Genomic DNA, 15,854 nt, shown 5'->3' with positions numbered 1-15,854 from the left:
GATTAGCTTACTTTGTAACCCAAATCACTGCTTTTTGCTAACGGCGGAGAGAGAGGAAATAGAGGAACTACTCACAGCTGACAAAAATACCAGAAGGTTGTGCAACTACCCCAGTTACAGTTGGTAAAACAAATCAAATAAACTAATAAAACTTTGAAAAACTGTTTTGGCAGTGGTGTTTCAAAGTTGGAGTTATAGCTATTAGTCATCTGGAGTCTCAGTTCCTTTTAACACAGGAACAGTATTGTAAGTTAATGTCAGTACACCGCATTATTTGTTGTATGTTAACTACCAAAATAGGGCACACTGTGAACTTTATAACTACTGGTATAAATATAGCATATCGTTTCTTATTGGAACACTGTGACTGTATGGTGAACAGAAACTTTAAAAAAGACATTTGTGACATTTGGTAACATTTAAAGTCATGCCGCAGATTTACACACAGGCAGATTTATGGTCATCCCACTGCGAGAGATTTAATAAACTCTCTGGAGCCTGAAGCCGGGGAGTGTTTAGCAGTCATGCTTGCGTTTCAGAAGATCATACTATTTTCCATTTCATAGTAAGGACATACATTGGAGAAGCTCCCAGAAGCCAAGTCAATATTTTACCTGTTGTAAAGGCCATTCTGTCAAGGCTTTGTTCAATACATATTTCAGCAGTATGTGTACCAGGTGTCTGGGCTCTTCTCCAGTCAATACTGCAGACTTAAAATGTGTGCACTATGGTGAAATTAAAGTTTAAAAGAAAGATTTTACTTTCAGAAATGCCCCTAATTATATTCTTAAAGTCAAGATATATATACAGAGAATGTGTTATGAATGGGCCGACAATTTAAACCTCATTAATTGCATTCATGATGAAGTGCGGGGCAGACTCATCTTATAAATTACAGTGGGATTCAGGAAGCTCCTCAGGGGATACTTAGTGCTCTGTTTTCCACACTTAATAGACTGTAATTTAGTACATAAACTAGATTAAAAGCAGCAACTGCACAGTCATATTTAGCCCTGCTTTCATGTGGTTATAACTTAGATTAGAGACAGGGTTGCAAAGCAGGGCAGCATGCTCGAATGAGTCATGTGGAAGATCTATTTCACAAAGAGAAAATAAACTTGAAAAAGACAAAGAAAATCTGTCACAACATCACCGCCAAGTTGTATAAATATTAAACTCCGTCTTGATGAAGAAAGACAAATGAGTGCTTTATAGATTAGATGTCAGCCAAGCAAATTAATAATAGATTGGTGAACTGTAGCTCTATAAATATCTTCTACTTAGGAAAAAACAAATCAGTGTTGCTCAACATACTGTAATGAACATTACCTTGAGATTATCTGAATTGATTATGGTGTGCTCTCCGTCATAGGAAATGATGACCTCATTGGTGACCACCTCCGGCTCAGAGAGGTAACCTTGCTTGAATATTTTAATCCTGAATGTGCCCTCTTCAGAATGTCCTCTTGCTTGGGCGGTGAAGCTGAAGGAGTCCTTGGACCTCAGACTTTCATAATTGTGCTCATACGAGACAACGCCTTTTTTCAGGTCCTCCTGGGTGAACTCTGAAGCCTCGATCCCGCTCACAATAATCCTGCCATCGCTGGGCGCCGATGTGACCTCGAACTTGATCTCGCTGTCGTCTCTGATGTCCATGTTGGAGTCGGCGCTCAGCAGGGTGGTGTTAAGGGTCTTGGTGCTTCCGTGGTCGATGACAATGATCGTGTTGTTTACTACTCGCAGGTAGGGCTCGCCTGCCTGGATGTCAAGCAGCGCGGTGGTCTTGTGGAAGCCGTCTGACACCTGCAGCGAGAAGCGCTCCCGGTCTGCTCCGTGGTGAATGAAGAGGATCTTCTTATCTCGCAGGTCGGCTTGCGTGAAACGGAAAAGGGGCTGCGAGGGATTAGATGTAGAGACGATGTTGCCTGAGAGGATTCCCTCGCGAGCAAAGACAATTTGGGTGTCGTTGAAACCTGTGTCGTCGTCCTTATACTGGATGACATCAGTTGTTAGCAGACGCTGGCCGTGGCGGACTATATTGAGCTCTTTGTCCACAACCCTCATAGGAGCATGCTCGTTCTTGGACTGGATGGATATTCTGAAAATGCCGTTCACCGTTTCCTCATTGTTTGAGTTTTCTGCTCCTTGATCGTATGCTGAAAAATGGAACTCGTCGCTGCTTGTCTTGGAGCCATCGTGCTTGTAAATGAGCCTTTCAAACTGGAGGTCTTCATTGCTGAATACTCTTATTGCCCCCTCAAATCTAGGCTGCCCGGATGGGGAGTCCCTTATCAGTCGTCCATACTTTGGCTCCTGTGTGACTCGGTACACAAAATCTGTAGAACCTGGAGAATGCATCCAAAGGTAGTGTTTGTTCAGAGCATCCTCACCGCCCTGCAAGACCACCAGCCTCTCGTTGGTCAAAACAGGAGCATCTGCATTGGCGAGGATGGTAATTGGGAAGGTGTACAGAGGGGAGTACTGATCGTCAGCAAGCACTCTGAACTGGAACTGGTCTATACTATCCACTGCTCTTTGCACACGTGATCTGTAGCTAACAGCACTGTCCAAAATGTCCTTCTGTGTGAAGAAGTCCCCCTCAGCCAACGCTCTGTCTGACAACTGGAGACTACCGAGTGTTGGAGGCTTGACAAGGACGTATTTTACAGTTTGTGGATCTGTGTTTTTCCCTCTTACTTCGGCTTGAAGCTCTGCGAGTCCGATTGTTTGCTCTTCGCCTGCCTCCATCTCCAGTGGGACCAGGTTGGAAACTTTCACTTGTGCGGGGACGATCTTGACCAAGAAGGTGTTGTTCCAGAGGGAGAACTGCCCCAAGTGGACGTCGAACTGAATCCGCTCGCTCACAACGTCTTCTTGGTCAGTCGAGTCTGTGCTGATGTATCTGAGGCGGTCTTGATCCAGATCGAATTGATGGAAAGTTGTAACCTGCTTGTACATTCCATCGCTTGTCATTATCTGTAGTTCTCCAAATGTCAAAGGTTGTGTGATGTTATACATGATATCTCCATTGCGAGGATGAGCGATGACAGCCAGGTTTTGAACACCAATGGACGCGTTGCTTCCTTGAGACAAGAGAAGGCCAGTGTTGGTGACAACAGTCATATGTGGCTGTGCCACAGATAACTTAAAAGTAGTGGAATGGCTTACTGACTCTCCGTCAGACACCTCCAAGGTAATTCCAGCAGCACTACCCCCTCTGTGTATGAAATAGATATTTCCATCTTTCAATTCCCTGCAGGTGAACTCTGAGATGCTCCTTCCTGGCCGCTGACCGTTTTCTAAGTAACCAACTTCCATGGAAGGCTCTGAGGTTACAGTTATTACTAATTCATCACAGCGGGTGTCAGAATCCGTGATTTTTATAAGGCTGGGACTCAAACGAGTTCTGCCGTTTTCTGTTATGGTGATTTCTCCTCCACCAAGTTGTGGTATGTCATTGACGGGAAGGATTTCAACCGGGAGGACGTAGTCCTGAGGAGTTTTTAAACACTCTGGAAGGTAACCGTTACTTTCAGCAACCACCTGCAGCTGGATTTGATCTGCATGCCTTTCATTTCCATCATGCATATACTTGATTTTGTCATTGACAAGATCAAGAAGAGTGAACTTTTGTGTGCGTCTTGTGTTAGTGTTCACATCAACCAAGCCATACCAGGGGTCATTCTGGAGAGTGAAGATTATCTGAGACTGACGCACTCCTGCAGCACTGAGGTCAAACGTAGGACTTAGGTTGTTGACAGAAAGTAAAGCTTCCCCACCTTCAGGCACGAGCAACGGGGCGACATCGAGAAGTTTCGTGACATTTTTGAACATCTCTGGCGTGTCGTCTGTTGGGTAGCAATGCTGATCGCTGACATCCATGTCGACATATCGGATGCGAACAGGTGGAGAAGTCGTGGTTGCGTCGGTGTCATAGTAACTTGAGTAGTCGTAGTCCTCTCCTTCACATTTAACATGAACATCTTTGGTCACCAAAGCGTCCTGCAGGCTTCGATCCTTCTGATTTACTTTGATTTCCCCCAAACAACCGATGAAGGATTCGGCTGTCATTTCCTCCTCTGCACGACTTAAGGAGCCGCTCTCACGAAAGACTTCCTTCATCTTTCCCTGGATGCCTCCTAAATACAAGTTTCCAACCAAGTCCAGATTTTGTGACGAGTCAAGAGGGAGGGAGGAAGACTGGCTGTCTACATTAAGGACAAAAGAATCCTGACTGACTTGGACCTTAACTCTATGCCACTGATCATCATCCAGTTGCACCTGGGTATTGTCCAGTACCGCCAAGCCATTCCCGAGGTCCAGCATACCTTTGAGATAGCCTTTCACAACACCAACAGCAATAAAGTCTGAATCTCGGCCAGGGTGGAAAGCCAGTAACGCATCCTCTATGGTGGTTTTCATTAGGATTTCCAAGACCCTTGGAGCGCCGCTAGCCCCGCTCCAGGTGGGGTAGGACACAAAGGAGTCAGGAGTGCTGAAACTAGTTGCCTCCCCATCACCAGCCTCAAACTCACTGCTGCAGGATTCCTTCGTGTCGTGGCATTGTTTAAACGCCATGCCCAGAATATCAAACTGGTGGGACTCAAATTTGACCTGAGAAATGCAGCCGCGGAAAGGGGGAATGTAGTTGCTGAGGTATGAGGCATCCAAGTCTCCTGTTCCTCCGAGCCAAATGCCCAGGTCTATGTTGAGCTGTTCGCTGTCGTCATCCACGGGAACATATGTCGGGAAGAGCTCATCAATCGTCATGGTGAGTTTGCCGTCTTGCAGCGTGAGTGAGACTTTGTGGTCCAGGAGGTTGTTCAGCTGTACTCCTTGGGAGGAAGTCAGTGTAACCTCGCCAGCCCCCATGTTCATCCGAGCCTAAGGGAAAACAAAAACATTTAATATATTATATTAAACTTACAATACATTTCAACTTTTGTACATGCATATTGTGGCATATGGGGTATTTATATTTGTGTATTTGATTGGTAGAGTCATTATATAAAAAATAGGCAGCAAATGGATCAATGTATCCTCAAATACAGGAAACAACTTGGTTAGGTTAAGGCCACAAATCTACTCAGTTAGGTTTAGGAAAAGATCGTGGTTTCGGTTCAAATTACTCCGGAAATGGTTTCCCACAGGACACAAACACTGGTCTCCTGGGCAAAAGTTTGGTGTTTTTTTGACCCACCCATCCACCCCGGCCTCCTGCCTTTGTGGCATTTGTTGTGTTGACAAATTTATTTTGTGGGATATATACAATTTACAGTCCATTACTTTTTGTATTTTGTGTACAGCTACGAACGGTGTATGAGAACAGCTTGAATGGATGGGATTCAGGGCTAATGTTTACAGAGAATGCCTTCATGTTTGTTCAGTCCTGTCAGTATTTATGAAGAAACTCTCTCTTGAATGCACAACCCAAATATCCTTATCCATTCACATGACCATTTCTGGATCCTCTCACTTACCATTTATGGGGGGCTAATTCTTTGACTCAAAACATTTAAGTTTAAGCTTAATTTTATTGTATAACATTTATGATCTTGGCAGTGTACCCTGAAAAATTCCTCAGGTATGCTCATTCTATTCTAAACTATGACAAAACAAAGTGATGCAACCATGCTCACACTTATTATTTCAATCTTGGGGACAGCGTCTAAAAATATTTGAGTTTGTTAACTGTTCACCTGTATTTTCCCATTCTGGAGCTCAAGAAACAGGTAGTCCTCCATTCCTGCAGCCAGCAGCAGCAGCCCACTTCGCCGACTCGTCTTGATCTGTAGTGACAGGTGGAAGGTGGAGACATCTTGGAAGGCTTGTAAACTGCAGTAGCTGTCCCCAAAGTAGGATTCTGTGAAGAGTGAAAATAGGACATTGCATATAAAAGATAAGAAAGAGGCATCGAGTCGGCTTAGAAGTCAAAGGAATGCTGCATAACTGCAACAATCAGTGACTTTCACACACATACACATATTTTCTTTGACTTTGTACTTTTGAATAAAAACAAAAATGCCACTTTTGTCCATTTGTCATTTCAACATAACATAGCCTGATCTCCCAATTTGCATTCTCTACACTGTGGCAACATAACATGTATCACTACATTGGGATAACACAAAGAGACACCTGCATATGAAGCTATAAACTCATCCTACAGCTGCTGGATGGCAACTCTGAATTCCAATGTGTAAGTTTGGAGAAACCAATTACTGTATATGAGCATTTTTCTGAGAGTCACGTTACAGTGCAACTTGCTCAGGACCGATTTCTATATTATCAGGTGTCCTCCAGCTGCTACTGGCTGAAGAGGAGCTCCTCTGGCCTCAAAGGGATTCTCTCACTGAGACATCAGTCATTACCCCTGCGGAGGTTTTCCAGGCATATAGAGTCTTGGGGTGCAGGATTTCCCAGGCTTGAGCTGTCTCGTTTCCAACGTTATGCAAATTCAGCCACCTGTCGCGGACTGTGCTCAGCGAGGCCCTCGACAAAATGTAAACCGCGGAGGAAGTCAATTATTTCCCAGTGCACATGCTCTGAAATTAAACTGGACCGCCTCCAAGACCCCGTTTCCTCAGCATTGGTTTTCCATGGCTTTAGCCAAGAGATGTAGAAAGGGGGCTTTCCATTAGACACCCACTCGCCCTCGCAAGGCACAAGAGACAGAAAGTCATTGGAACACAGCGAAGAAGGCAGTCGTCTGATCACACAATGTTGGAATAGTGAAGCAGAGACAGACATTGCTGTGCAAAAGTTAGAACATTCCTACGAGATCATGTGGACCAAAATATTTCCTCAAAATCAACAGTAGCATCCAGCGGCCTAGCAGGGCGGTGGGCTTGATGCCACGAGGCAAAAAAATCTCACAGAATAACTTCTCAGACACGACTGAGTCAGAGAAAATAAGACACCAAACATTCCCATTCACAGCTATAAATGGAAAAAGTATTTCCTCAAGACTCTGTTCGGAGGTATCCATGTGAGAGCAAATGTGTGTGTGTGTGTTAAAAGGGCAGCTTGCGTCTGTGTTGCATCTACATTAATGCCACGCTGCCAACTTCAAAACACCGAAGGCTACATTTGTCCTTTGGTTTCTCATCCTGTAAATGAACCCCTCCAGATCTGCAGCAAACACTGGAAATGTGAACAAAGACAATCATTTTGATGTCAGCAAGGACGAAAAGCAAAGCTTTTATCACGATGCCCATGCTTTTTGTGATTTGACTAAGAGGCGTTTGCTTTTGGTTCCAAGGCTGCTCTGTCATGAACAAAGACAGTGATGAACGGTCTCAGCACAGGGCCAAATACACAGAGACATTCGATTATACACTGCCGCACAGCACAGGCCTCCTGCAGCCAGAGAAAACACCATGCTGGTGGCTCTAAGAAATAAATATCACAGGAAATTGTTTCTGACATTATCGCATTTTTGCACTTTGCAATCCATATTGTGTGCATTCTAACAAATGAACTGAAAGACATTAGAGAAAACTATCAAAACTTAGGATCTTTCCTGGCAATTCAAAACGAGATTGGAGACGAACATGCAAATATCATTTGTATTACTGAATCGAATGAAATTATCACAGTTACACATCATTCATTTTCAAAATGTCACTTTTCGGAGGCTATTGTCGTTAGCTGGTACCGTCTGTGCCGGAGGCTATTACGGTTCAGTTCAGAGAGTTTCTAGTAAGGCGAAGGTATTCCAAATGAAAGACTAGTGCTAATTGCACGGGAGCCTTCAGGCTGAAACTGAAAAATGGGGGGAACAGAATCTTTTCTTACAGGCAATTGCATTAACAAAGAAAATCGCAATGAGCTCCATGGTTCTTAAACCCGAGCTTTTGTTGGATTGTTCACTGAGCATGGGGATAAAAAGCTGAAGGAGAGAGCGATGCCAAGACAATTCTGCCTGGGGATTTTCTGGTTCGAATTCAGCTCGCTGCTGTTGCCTTCAGGAAGAGGAGCACATTTTCTAATGATACACACAATAGCTCTACTCTCTACAGTGTACCTGGACCTGGAATTCATTAGTTCCCCGGCTAAGCCGTGTAAAGCTCTGTCTAGAGCAGGCTTCATGTAGGGAAAGCACATTTTAAATATGCTATCTGTACAAATGCCCTGCTCTGTGACACTTCTTTTGTCTCTGCAAAGGTTTAAGCAAGTCAGACTGTTCTCATACACCGTTTGTAGCTATAGCTACAAAAAAGTACTGCACTGTAGTTTGTATATATCCCACAAAATCAATTTGTATGTAATTGTGAACCAGGAAGTATAAAGAGCGGCAAACGCCACGTTGGGAGGAGGTCGGGGTGGATGGGTGGGTCTAAAAACACCAAACTTTCACCCAGGAGACCAGCGTTCATGCCCTGTGTGAAACCAGTCCCGTAACTTCCGGACTTAAGTTATGCCACTTCTGGTGTTATTTTAACCCAAACCACAATCTTCAAAAATCATCAAAGTAGTTTTGTTGCCTAAACCTAACTAAGTAGTTTTGTTGCGTAAACCTAACTAAGTAGTTTTGAGGCAAAACCTAACTAAGTCGTTTTATTTTCCTTAACCTAACTAAGTAGTTTTGTTGCCTAAAACTATCTAAGTCGATCTTTCCTCAACCTAAGTAGTTTTATTTTGAAAAGACTGGAGCAGATATTGACGCATGCTTCACGTGTTGCTGGACAATCGTAGGAAAAGCACGAAAAATTAGGAATAACTTAATCATACGAACTGTTGTTCGAGGATACGTTGAGCAAGTTAAACCATTTCTGTGCTCACACTGTCTGACAGGTGAGCACAGAAAAAGTTACATCATGAAGGGCTTTCTAGGAGGAGGATGTACATTTCCTGTTGTCTACTGCAACATAACACTCAGCTATATTGTCCATCTCCCAGGGACTTGGGTCTGGGCTGATGGGATCTAGCTGACGTGGTTTCGCTGACAAGGCATCATTATCTGTAAAGGATCATCCCTGCTCCTTAAGAGTGTAAGCCGGAGCTGTGAAGCTGCTGCCACACTTCGGTGTCAGTCTGTGTGCGGAGGTTTAACCACCGAAGAGGACAGTCTCTGATGCCCTTTAGCTACCACACCCCTCCTCACACTACTTTATTGTGCGTCAAGCAGAATCCTGGTCTCCGGCCAATGCAGATGGCTATAATTTGATGACTGGCTGCGCTTGTATTTATAATGCTCCGAGGAAACCGAGTCTTCCTCTCTTTCACGAGCGGCTGAATGAATTACCCTGTTGTCTTTCTTTCCCTTTCCTCCTCCTCCTCCTCCTCTTCTCCATCCTCTTTTGGTCTCAAGCTAGCGACACATGTCCGGAAAAGCTATGGGGAAGAGAGACACGCTGACCACAAGAGCAGGAAGATCGGAGACACTCAGGCGACTTTGTGTCCTGTGACTTGACTGTGCCGATGAGTCAGAGTCACTTCAGGCGTATTTTAAGTGAGTGTGAAGATGCTTATTGGGATGCTTATTGGTGTCCTGATTGTCTCGGTCACCAAAGAAAATACCTGAATCTCAAGCACAATGTCATGTCTAATGGTGTCTTAATGGTTTGATGTTAGCGTGAACTGAAACAGAGCAACACACAATACTATTATTTTATCAACAGGATGCTCCTCATTTGCTTCAAATAATATGATTTACTTGTCTAAACATGTTTTGCAGAAGTAAAGGATGCCCAGTGTGTGTTGCCCTACTTCCATGTTTCCATGGTAACGCAGCCTGGAATCCAAACAAACCACCTACTTGTGTAACCCATGGTTAAACCATGGTGAGCTTCACTATAAATAGTGGTTATGTTGGTCATTTGTTTCCTTTGCTGGGCTGTGTCTGTAACAACAGGGCACACTGGCTTCTGGATACAATTATATGAAGGATAGGGTGTTGGTAACCATATATGGAGTTGGAGAGCTTTTAAGGGTGTAATGGCATTTACAGGACCATATGGCAACACGGTCATTACTATGATGAGCAATTACATCACTCACAAGGGTCAACAGCACTTGTGTTTGTGATAAACAGTTACAGTATGTCTGCAGATAGCGTCCCAGTGGACTATAAAGGACATGGATTATAATATATGAATAGTTGCACATCAGAAATATAACACTGCTGGATCAAGTCAGAAAACTGATTTTGATAACTGATTAATTGTCATTTATTAAGCAAAAGTGCCAAACATTTCAGTTTCTAAATGTGAGAATTTGCAGCTTTTCTCTGCTAAATATCACTGTGAATCCAATAACTTTGGGTTCAGGGTTTAAGTTTGTTGGACAAAACAAGCAACTTAATAGCAAAACCAATTGATTAGTCAAAAATATAACCCACAGATTTATCAATAATGAAAGTGATCATTAGATCTTTAATCTACAATCATAGATGTATCTTCTGTGTTAGAAATCGTGCACTACACATTCATTCAGTTCATTGTATTTTGTCAGTGTTTGGACTTTCTTCTGCAATACCAGAGCCAGAGAGTCACCTAGTAATGACGTCTACAGTATATACAAGTAATTATGTTTTGAGAGAAATGCATTACCACCTGAATTACACTTTTTGTCAACTTAATAAATTGCAAAATGTTTCTACTGAACGTATTCGCAAAATGTTCCCAGGCACCATATTTCTTTTGTTTTCCCTACATCCAATCTTCCAATGCAAAATCTTATTGAAGAAATAGGAGTGTGATCAATGTCTTTTATGGTTATGTTTATTCACTCAAAGCTCTTGGTTATCTTAAAGTTCCTCTCCAGACACACTTTAAAGTATGTGAAAATTCTCTGAGGGAAACACATCTACTCTGGATCTGGCCTCGCCCTGCCCACCACCACTGCTCATGCTAGGTTGACGGTAGTGTCTAGAAGGGAGCCAGCAAACTGGGGAAACTCTCGCGAGATTATTAAAATTAGACATTAGACCTCGTATGGCTAAGGGTAAGCATTGACCTTGAATAGTTAAGGTTAGGATAGGTCGTCGGGCAGCGAGTCTCATGAGAGTTTTTGCAGATCTCAGATCAGATTTTGCAATTTGCGGGTTGCCTTCTAGACTCGATTTTGTTGCTGGTGAAAGAACAGTGCGCATGGCGGCGCTGAGCTCCACGACCGGCTTGCAATCTGCAGCAATAGTTCAGGCGTCTGGTCTGTTTTCTCGGAGAGATTCAGCCATACATTTATGACTCAGATGAGGAGTCTGTTGTGCACCAACTAGCAGATATACTCAGAGATACAAGTCAGTATAGTCTAGGTCTGACATTTTAGGAGGACATAAACATGAGAAAAACACATTTTTGAGTGGAAGAGGGGATCTTTAAGAAAAGATTAAGGTCTTGGTTATATTTGGAAAAAGTTGAAAGTGACTTGAATTGTGAGACAGGACTTGTTTACAGTATTAACATTTATCCAAAAACCACCATCTTTCATCAAATTTAACCAAAGTACTTTTGTGGCCTCAACCTAACCACACCCTGAGGCTTGCTCTTTGTACGCACACCAACCCGACCACATCCTTCTGTGGATGAAAAATAAAAAAAACCTTGAAAAGATCCTGCCACTGAACATAATCCATGCGTCAATTACATAATTGGCAAAACAAATTAATAGTATATAGGCAGTGATGTAGTGGTCGTTGAAGAGGTGGGTGTGCTACTAGGTAGACGGGTAGGTTACCAAGGTGGAAGTCGGTATGTTCTTCTACATATTCCAATGGCTTTTTGGCTGATACTGTAAACCGCTAGTATACCCCGTAGACCCTCCACTACACCACTGTATATAGGTAACACAGTTGCCAGAGCATTCCTGTGGACAGTGGTTACCATGTGCAACATTCAATGATAATTATTGGAAAACCAGTTAGTGATAAGCTCTTGCCACTTCAGTTTTTGTTTGGTAGTCAGCTTGTAATATGCATTCAGATGAATGCATATTACAAGGTACCAACTATGGACACTGGAAAACCAGAAAGCCAACAACAATTCCCACACTGATCCCAGCACACTAAAGAAGTGATGCAACATGTTGGTGCAACATGTTTACAGACCTGACTCTGAATACAGCAGTCTGTATAAAGAATACTGCTAACTGCAGCACTGTTAAACAGCGGAGAGCAGAGCCACAACTCTGCATACCTTGACAGCGCTGCTTTATAAGGACCCCCCCTTCCCCGCTGACTTTTCAGAAGTCACCAGGGACACACTTTTACAAGCTTTAGAGAGCCATTTCTCAGGCCAGACTATCAGTGTGAAAGCAAACACCACATCATTTTAGTCCTCTTTCAAATCCCCACCTACCTCTGCATCCCTCTGAGACACTCCAACGCTCGCCAGAGTGAAGAGGTACAATGCATTAAAAAAACAGGCTTGTGGAGCCTCAGCGGGTGGCCTCCCTGGCAATAATTAAAACTTTTCAGGCGCCCTCTCTGTAAAACTTGCACTTACACAACAGACAAGGGGTGGCGGCAGCAACGAAAAATTATGACCTTTCCTTGTGAAAGGAGAATGGCAGTGTAATGTAATTGCGGCTTAGGAAAATGGACCTGTGAGAAAAGGGAGGGAAAGCGTGGAAAGGATGTGAAAGACTCAGTGTTGTCTGGGTTTGTGCTGTTAATGTGAGAGGGGGTCTGAATGGTTTCTATACAAAATGAATAGGGAAAAGCCCACTTTCTTTGGAGGAAAAGGCTTTTTTCTCGAACTTGTTTTGTTGAGGACGACTGACTTTTACTGGATTGAGATGAGATTGAGAATGGGAAATCAGAGAAGTGGAAGGTTATAGAGGAGTAGCTGAAGAACACACAGCATCCAATCAGATCATTGGAAATCATTGTCTTATACTTCAGATACTCGCCATGAACTCTTCTCTGAGGTCTGTAAACTCTCTCGCATGGCTGCCAGTGAAAACATTTCCATCAAATGTTGGCTGCGTTTCAGGTTCATGTTAACTTTGCTATACCGTGTTTCAAAGGCGACGGCGAACAAAGAAATATTGTGCTACCTCAAAACTACACAATGGGACATTCTCAAATGTACAAGTCGTGGCTTCAGCTACAAGGTAAACATCTTTCCTCAAACGCAATATTCCAGCCGAATAAGGCGTGCGACGAACTCGCAGTTTGTTGGCTCATCACACTCAACTAAAAGACTCATAATGACTTTGGACTGATGATCTCACTCACCTAACAACATTGTAAGGCAAACACAGCAGTGAACAGAAGCATTGTGGTGACTCAGGGCTCTGCTGTAGTTTATGACTGGCTAATACAAAGCGTGCCTCTGTCGACCCAGCCGAGCTACGGAAGCCATCAACCGCCAAGGTCCCAGTGGGTGGGTCCTGTTAAAATAATCCCCCTGTGACATCAGAGGACTGACCCCCCCTTCATACTATTTCAACCTATATCCCTCCTCACACCAACTGACCCCCCTCTACGGCCATTCACACACATTTTCTTTTGCCAAATTCTCGCTCTAACAAGTGATTGTTTATACACTAACTGTGACTTTCTCTGTTTCCCCTCAGCTAGAACAAGGCTGTTTACAGACCGAGCTGAAGGACATTTTAACACACCGGTAATGAATTCCAGTGTGAAATCTCACCATGTGAAAAGTGTGTCAAGGGAGACGACAGGAAGGAAGAAAGTAGTGCCAAATAGCGATGGGAATCACGTAAAGACTATTAAACGTAAGACTTTTACAGTTTCTCATCTTGCGGAATACAAAGTGTCTCGTACTTTTGTACCTTTACACCTGACTTATCCTTATAAATCTAATGAAAGGTCAATAAGGGACTTTCATTATCCTACAGTACTTTATTCTAAAACCGAGAGCGCTGCATGTAATGCACGACTGCTCTGGCTTTGTTCCACAGCACTGACGGTCCAAGGTAATTGCAGGAGGAAATTAGACAGCAGTTAAGTACAGCCACTTAAGTTTCTAATATTTACAATGTCAACACAAAATGGGAGAACGAAGAGGTTCTGTGCCTGTTGCTTACATCTGCTGATTAGTACGGATAATTGAACTAAATTATTTTAATGTTGGTTATTTTAGGCCACCGGTGTAAAGCCCTCATTTGCCATATGATGCAACTTGGGTTTTAAGGGCTTTTCCCATTTTTCGTGCCCTGTACATTTAAGCCTTAAACCACCTAAAATGCATCAGTTTCCAAAAATGTCAACATAGTGTCTTGCATTTAAATTGGCAGATGAACTCTTCATAATTGTAGCTTGCTCCTTCACTCATAACAACACTAATTAGTTTCCCCACAACTTAAATACACTACTTCCTTATGTCGCGCTATCACCACCTCACAGCTCAAAGGCATATTTAGCAATTTATTGGCAAAGCAATGAATGTTGGGAACGTAATGAATGTGAGTATCTAGTTGGATTATACTGCAGGCATGGTTTGCAGGAATTCTGGGACATTTTGACATGTTTTGACACGGGTTGGGCTTCCAATTGGAATCCATTCTAACTAACCACAGTTGAGCTATCCAAGCTATAAAACGTCAAGGATGAGTCCAATATGTCTTTGACTTTATTTTGTTATTCTTGACATGTAGATATGTGTGACCTGGGGTCCTCTCTGTCATTGTGTCAACTAAACCAAACTAAAAACAACAGCTGCCGTCTGTCACAAATCAGCAAGCTACAAACTGTAATTGTTAAAAAGCCAGGAAATGCATCCATACCATACCCATGTCTGGGCATTACTTGTAGAGCTGGAGCCAGGATGTGATTAGCGTAGCATAAAGACTGGGAGCAGGGGAAAACAGCTTGCCTGGCTCTGTTTAAAGTCCAAAAATAGCCTACATCTACCAACACCTCTAAAGCTATATTGGTGCTATACCAATAAGAAGTTGGTGCTTATTCCATGGATGTATAAAGAGAACTGGATACAGCAATGGGGGCGGGGCCCCGCCCAATGGCATCATATTACGGGGATGAAAGTTGTAATTCCACCGTTTGGCCGCTACAGAAATTGGCTTCAAAATTGGCCTCAAAGTCTGGATGTCTTCCTGGGGGCTTGGGCGGCACTTGACGTGCGTCATATGACATATTGTGGCACTGCGGGGGCAGTGTGTTTTCAGTTTGAGCTATTCGCCTCCAGCTTCATATTACTGCACAGGCATGTGAGTACTGATCTGAAGAGTTGTATTGTTCATTTTCAGCCAATATACAAAACAGACTTCTTGTCTTGGCTAGAAAGCCAATAAATGTATTTCCCAAAATGTCAAAGTTTTCCATTGACAGCATTGAAGAGAGCACAAATATTTGATAGTGAATAGATGTTCAGTGGAGTATTCCTTTACTCCTTTTGTGTGGTTTTCCAGCTTTAACATAAGCAGTAACACATTCTTGATGTAGTCCTTGCGTTGTGACTCAAACGCCCCTCTACAGCTCCTGGTACTTCACTTAATGTCGGCATACTGCACTGTTGAGGTTTTTGTGTGGGATTTAATGTTTCCATCATACCGGCACACTGTTGCACACTATTGAGAGCGTCTGAGGCGTTATTTAAACTGTCACAATTTTAAGTATGAATGAGCAGAGAGCACTTGGCAGCACTACTGTATGGTTTAGTCTCGTAATTTTCCACCATCACCCTTTTTTGGCGGTATTGAAAAGGTATGTCTGCATGTTTTCTGTAGTCTGCCTCATTCACCGTTAACAGTCATTTTGAACATATCAATAGCTCCATTCAGCCGTCGCTCAGAGTGCTCTTATGACTGCAGTTATGAGTGCGAGTGCAGGCATCAGTCACTCCACCACTAATTATCAGCACGACATTGGCTTTTCAGTGGGCTGGAAAACACTTTGCTGAGCAGCAGCCCATCGTCATAAATCATTC

The 15,854-nt window shown here is 43.2% G+C and overlaps 1 protein-coding gene across 1 annotated transcript in view; it reads right to left on the bottom strand.

Annotated features, from left to right (window-relative positions):
- cspg4 (chondroitin sulfate proteoglycan 4) overlaps positions 1 to 15,854 on the bottom strand; it is an 87,327-nt gene that overhangs the window by 32,832 nt on the left and 38,641 nt on the right. The window contains exons 2-3 of the mRNA XM_037768027.1: positions 5,700 to 5,863; positions 1,330 to 4,884 (exon numbers count right to left, since the gene is read on the bottom strand). Coding sequence (XP_037623955.1) covers positions 1,330 to 4,884; positions 5,700 to 5,863 — 3,719 coding nt within the window. The remainder of the gene's footprint in view (positions 1 to 1,329; positions 4,885 to 5,699; positions 5,864 to 15,854) is intronic.

This window comes from Sebastes umbrosus, chromosome 4, assembly GCF_015220745.1.
Source record: "Sebastes umbrosus isolate fSebUmb1 chromosome 4, fSebUmb1.pri, whole genome shotgun sequence".
In the NCBI taxonomy this organism is placed as follows: Eukaryota; Metazoa; Chordata; class Actinopteri; order Perciformes; family Sebastidae; genus Sebastes; species Sebastes umbrosus.
This window is presented reverse-complemented; position numbering and strand designations above follow the sequence as displayed.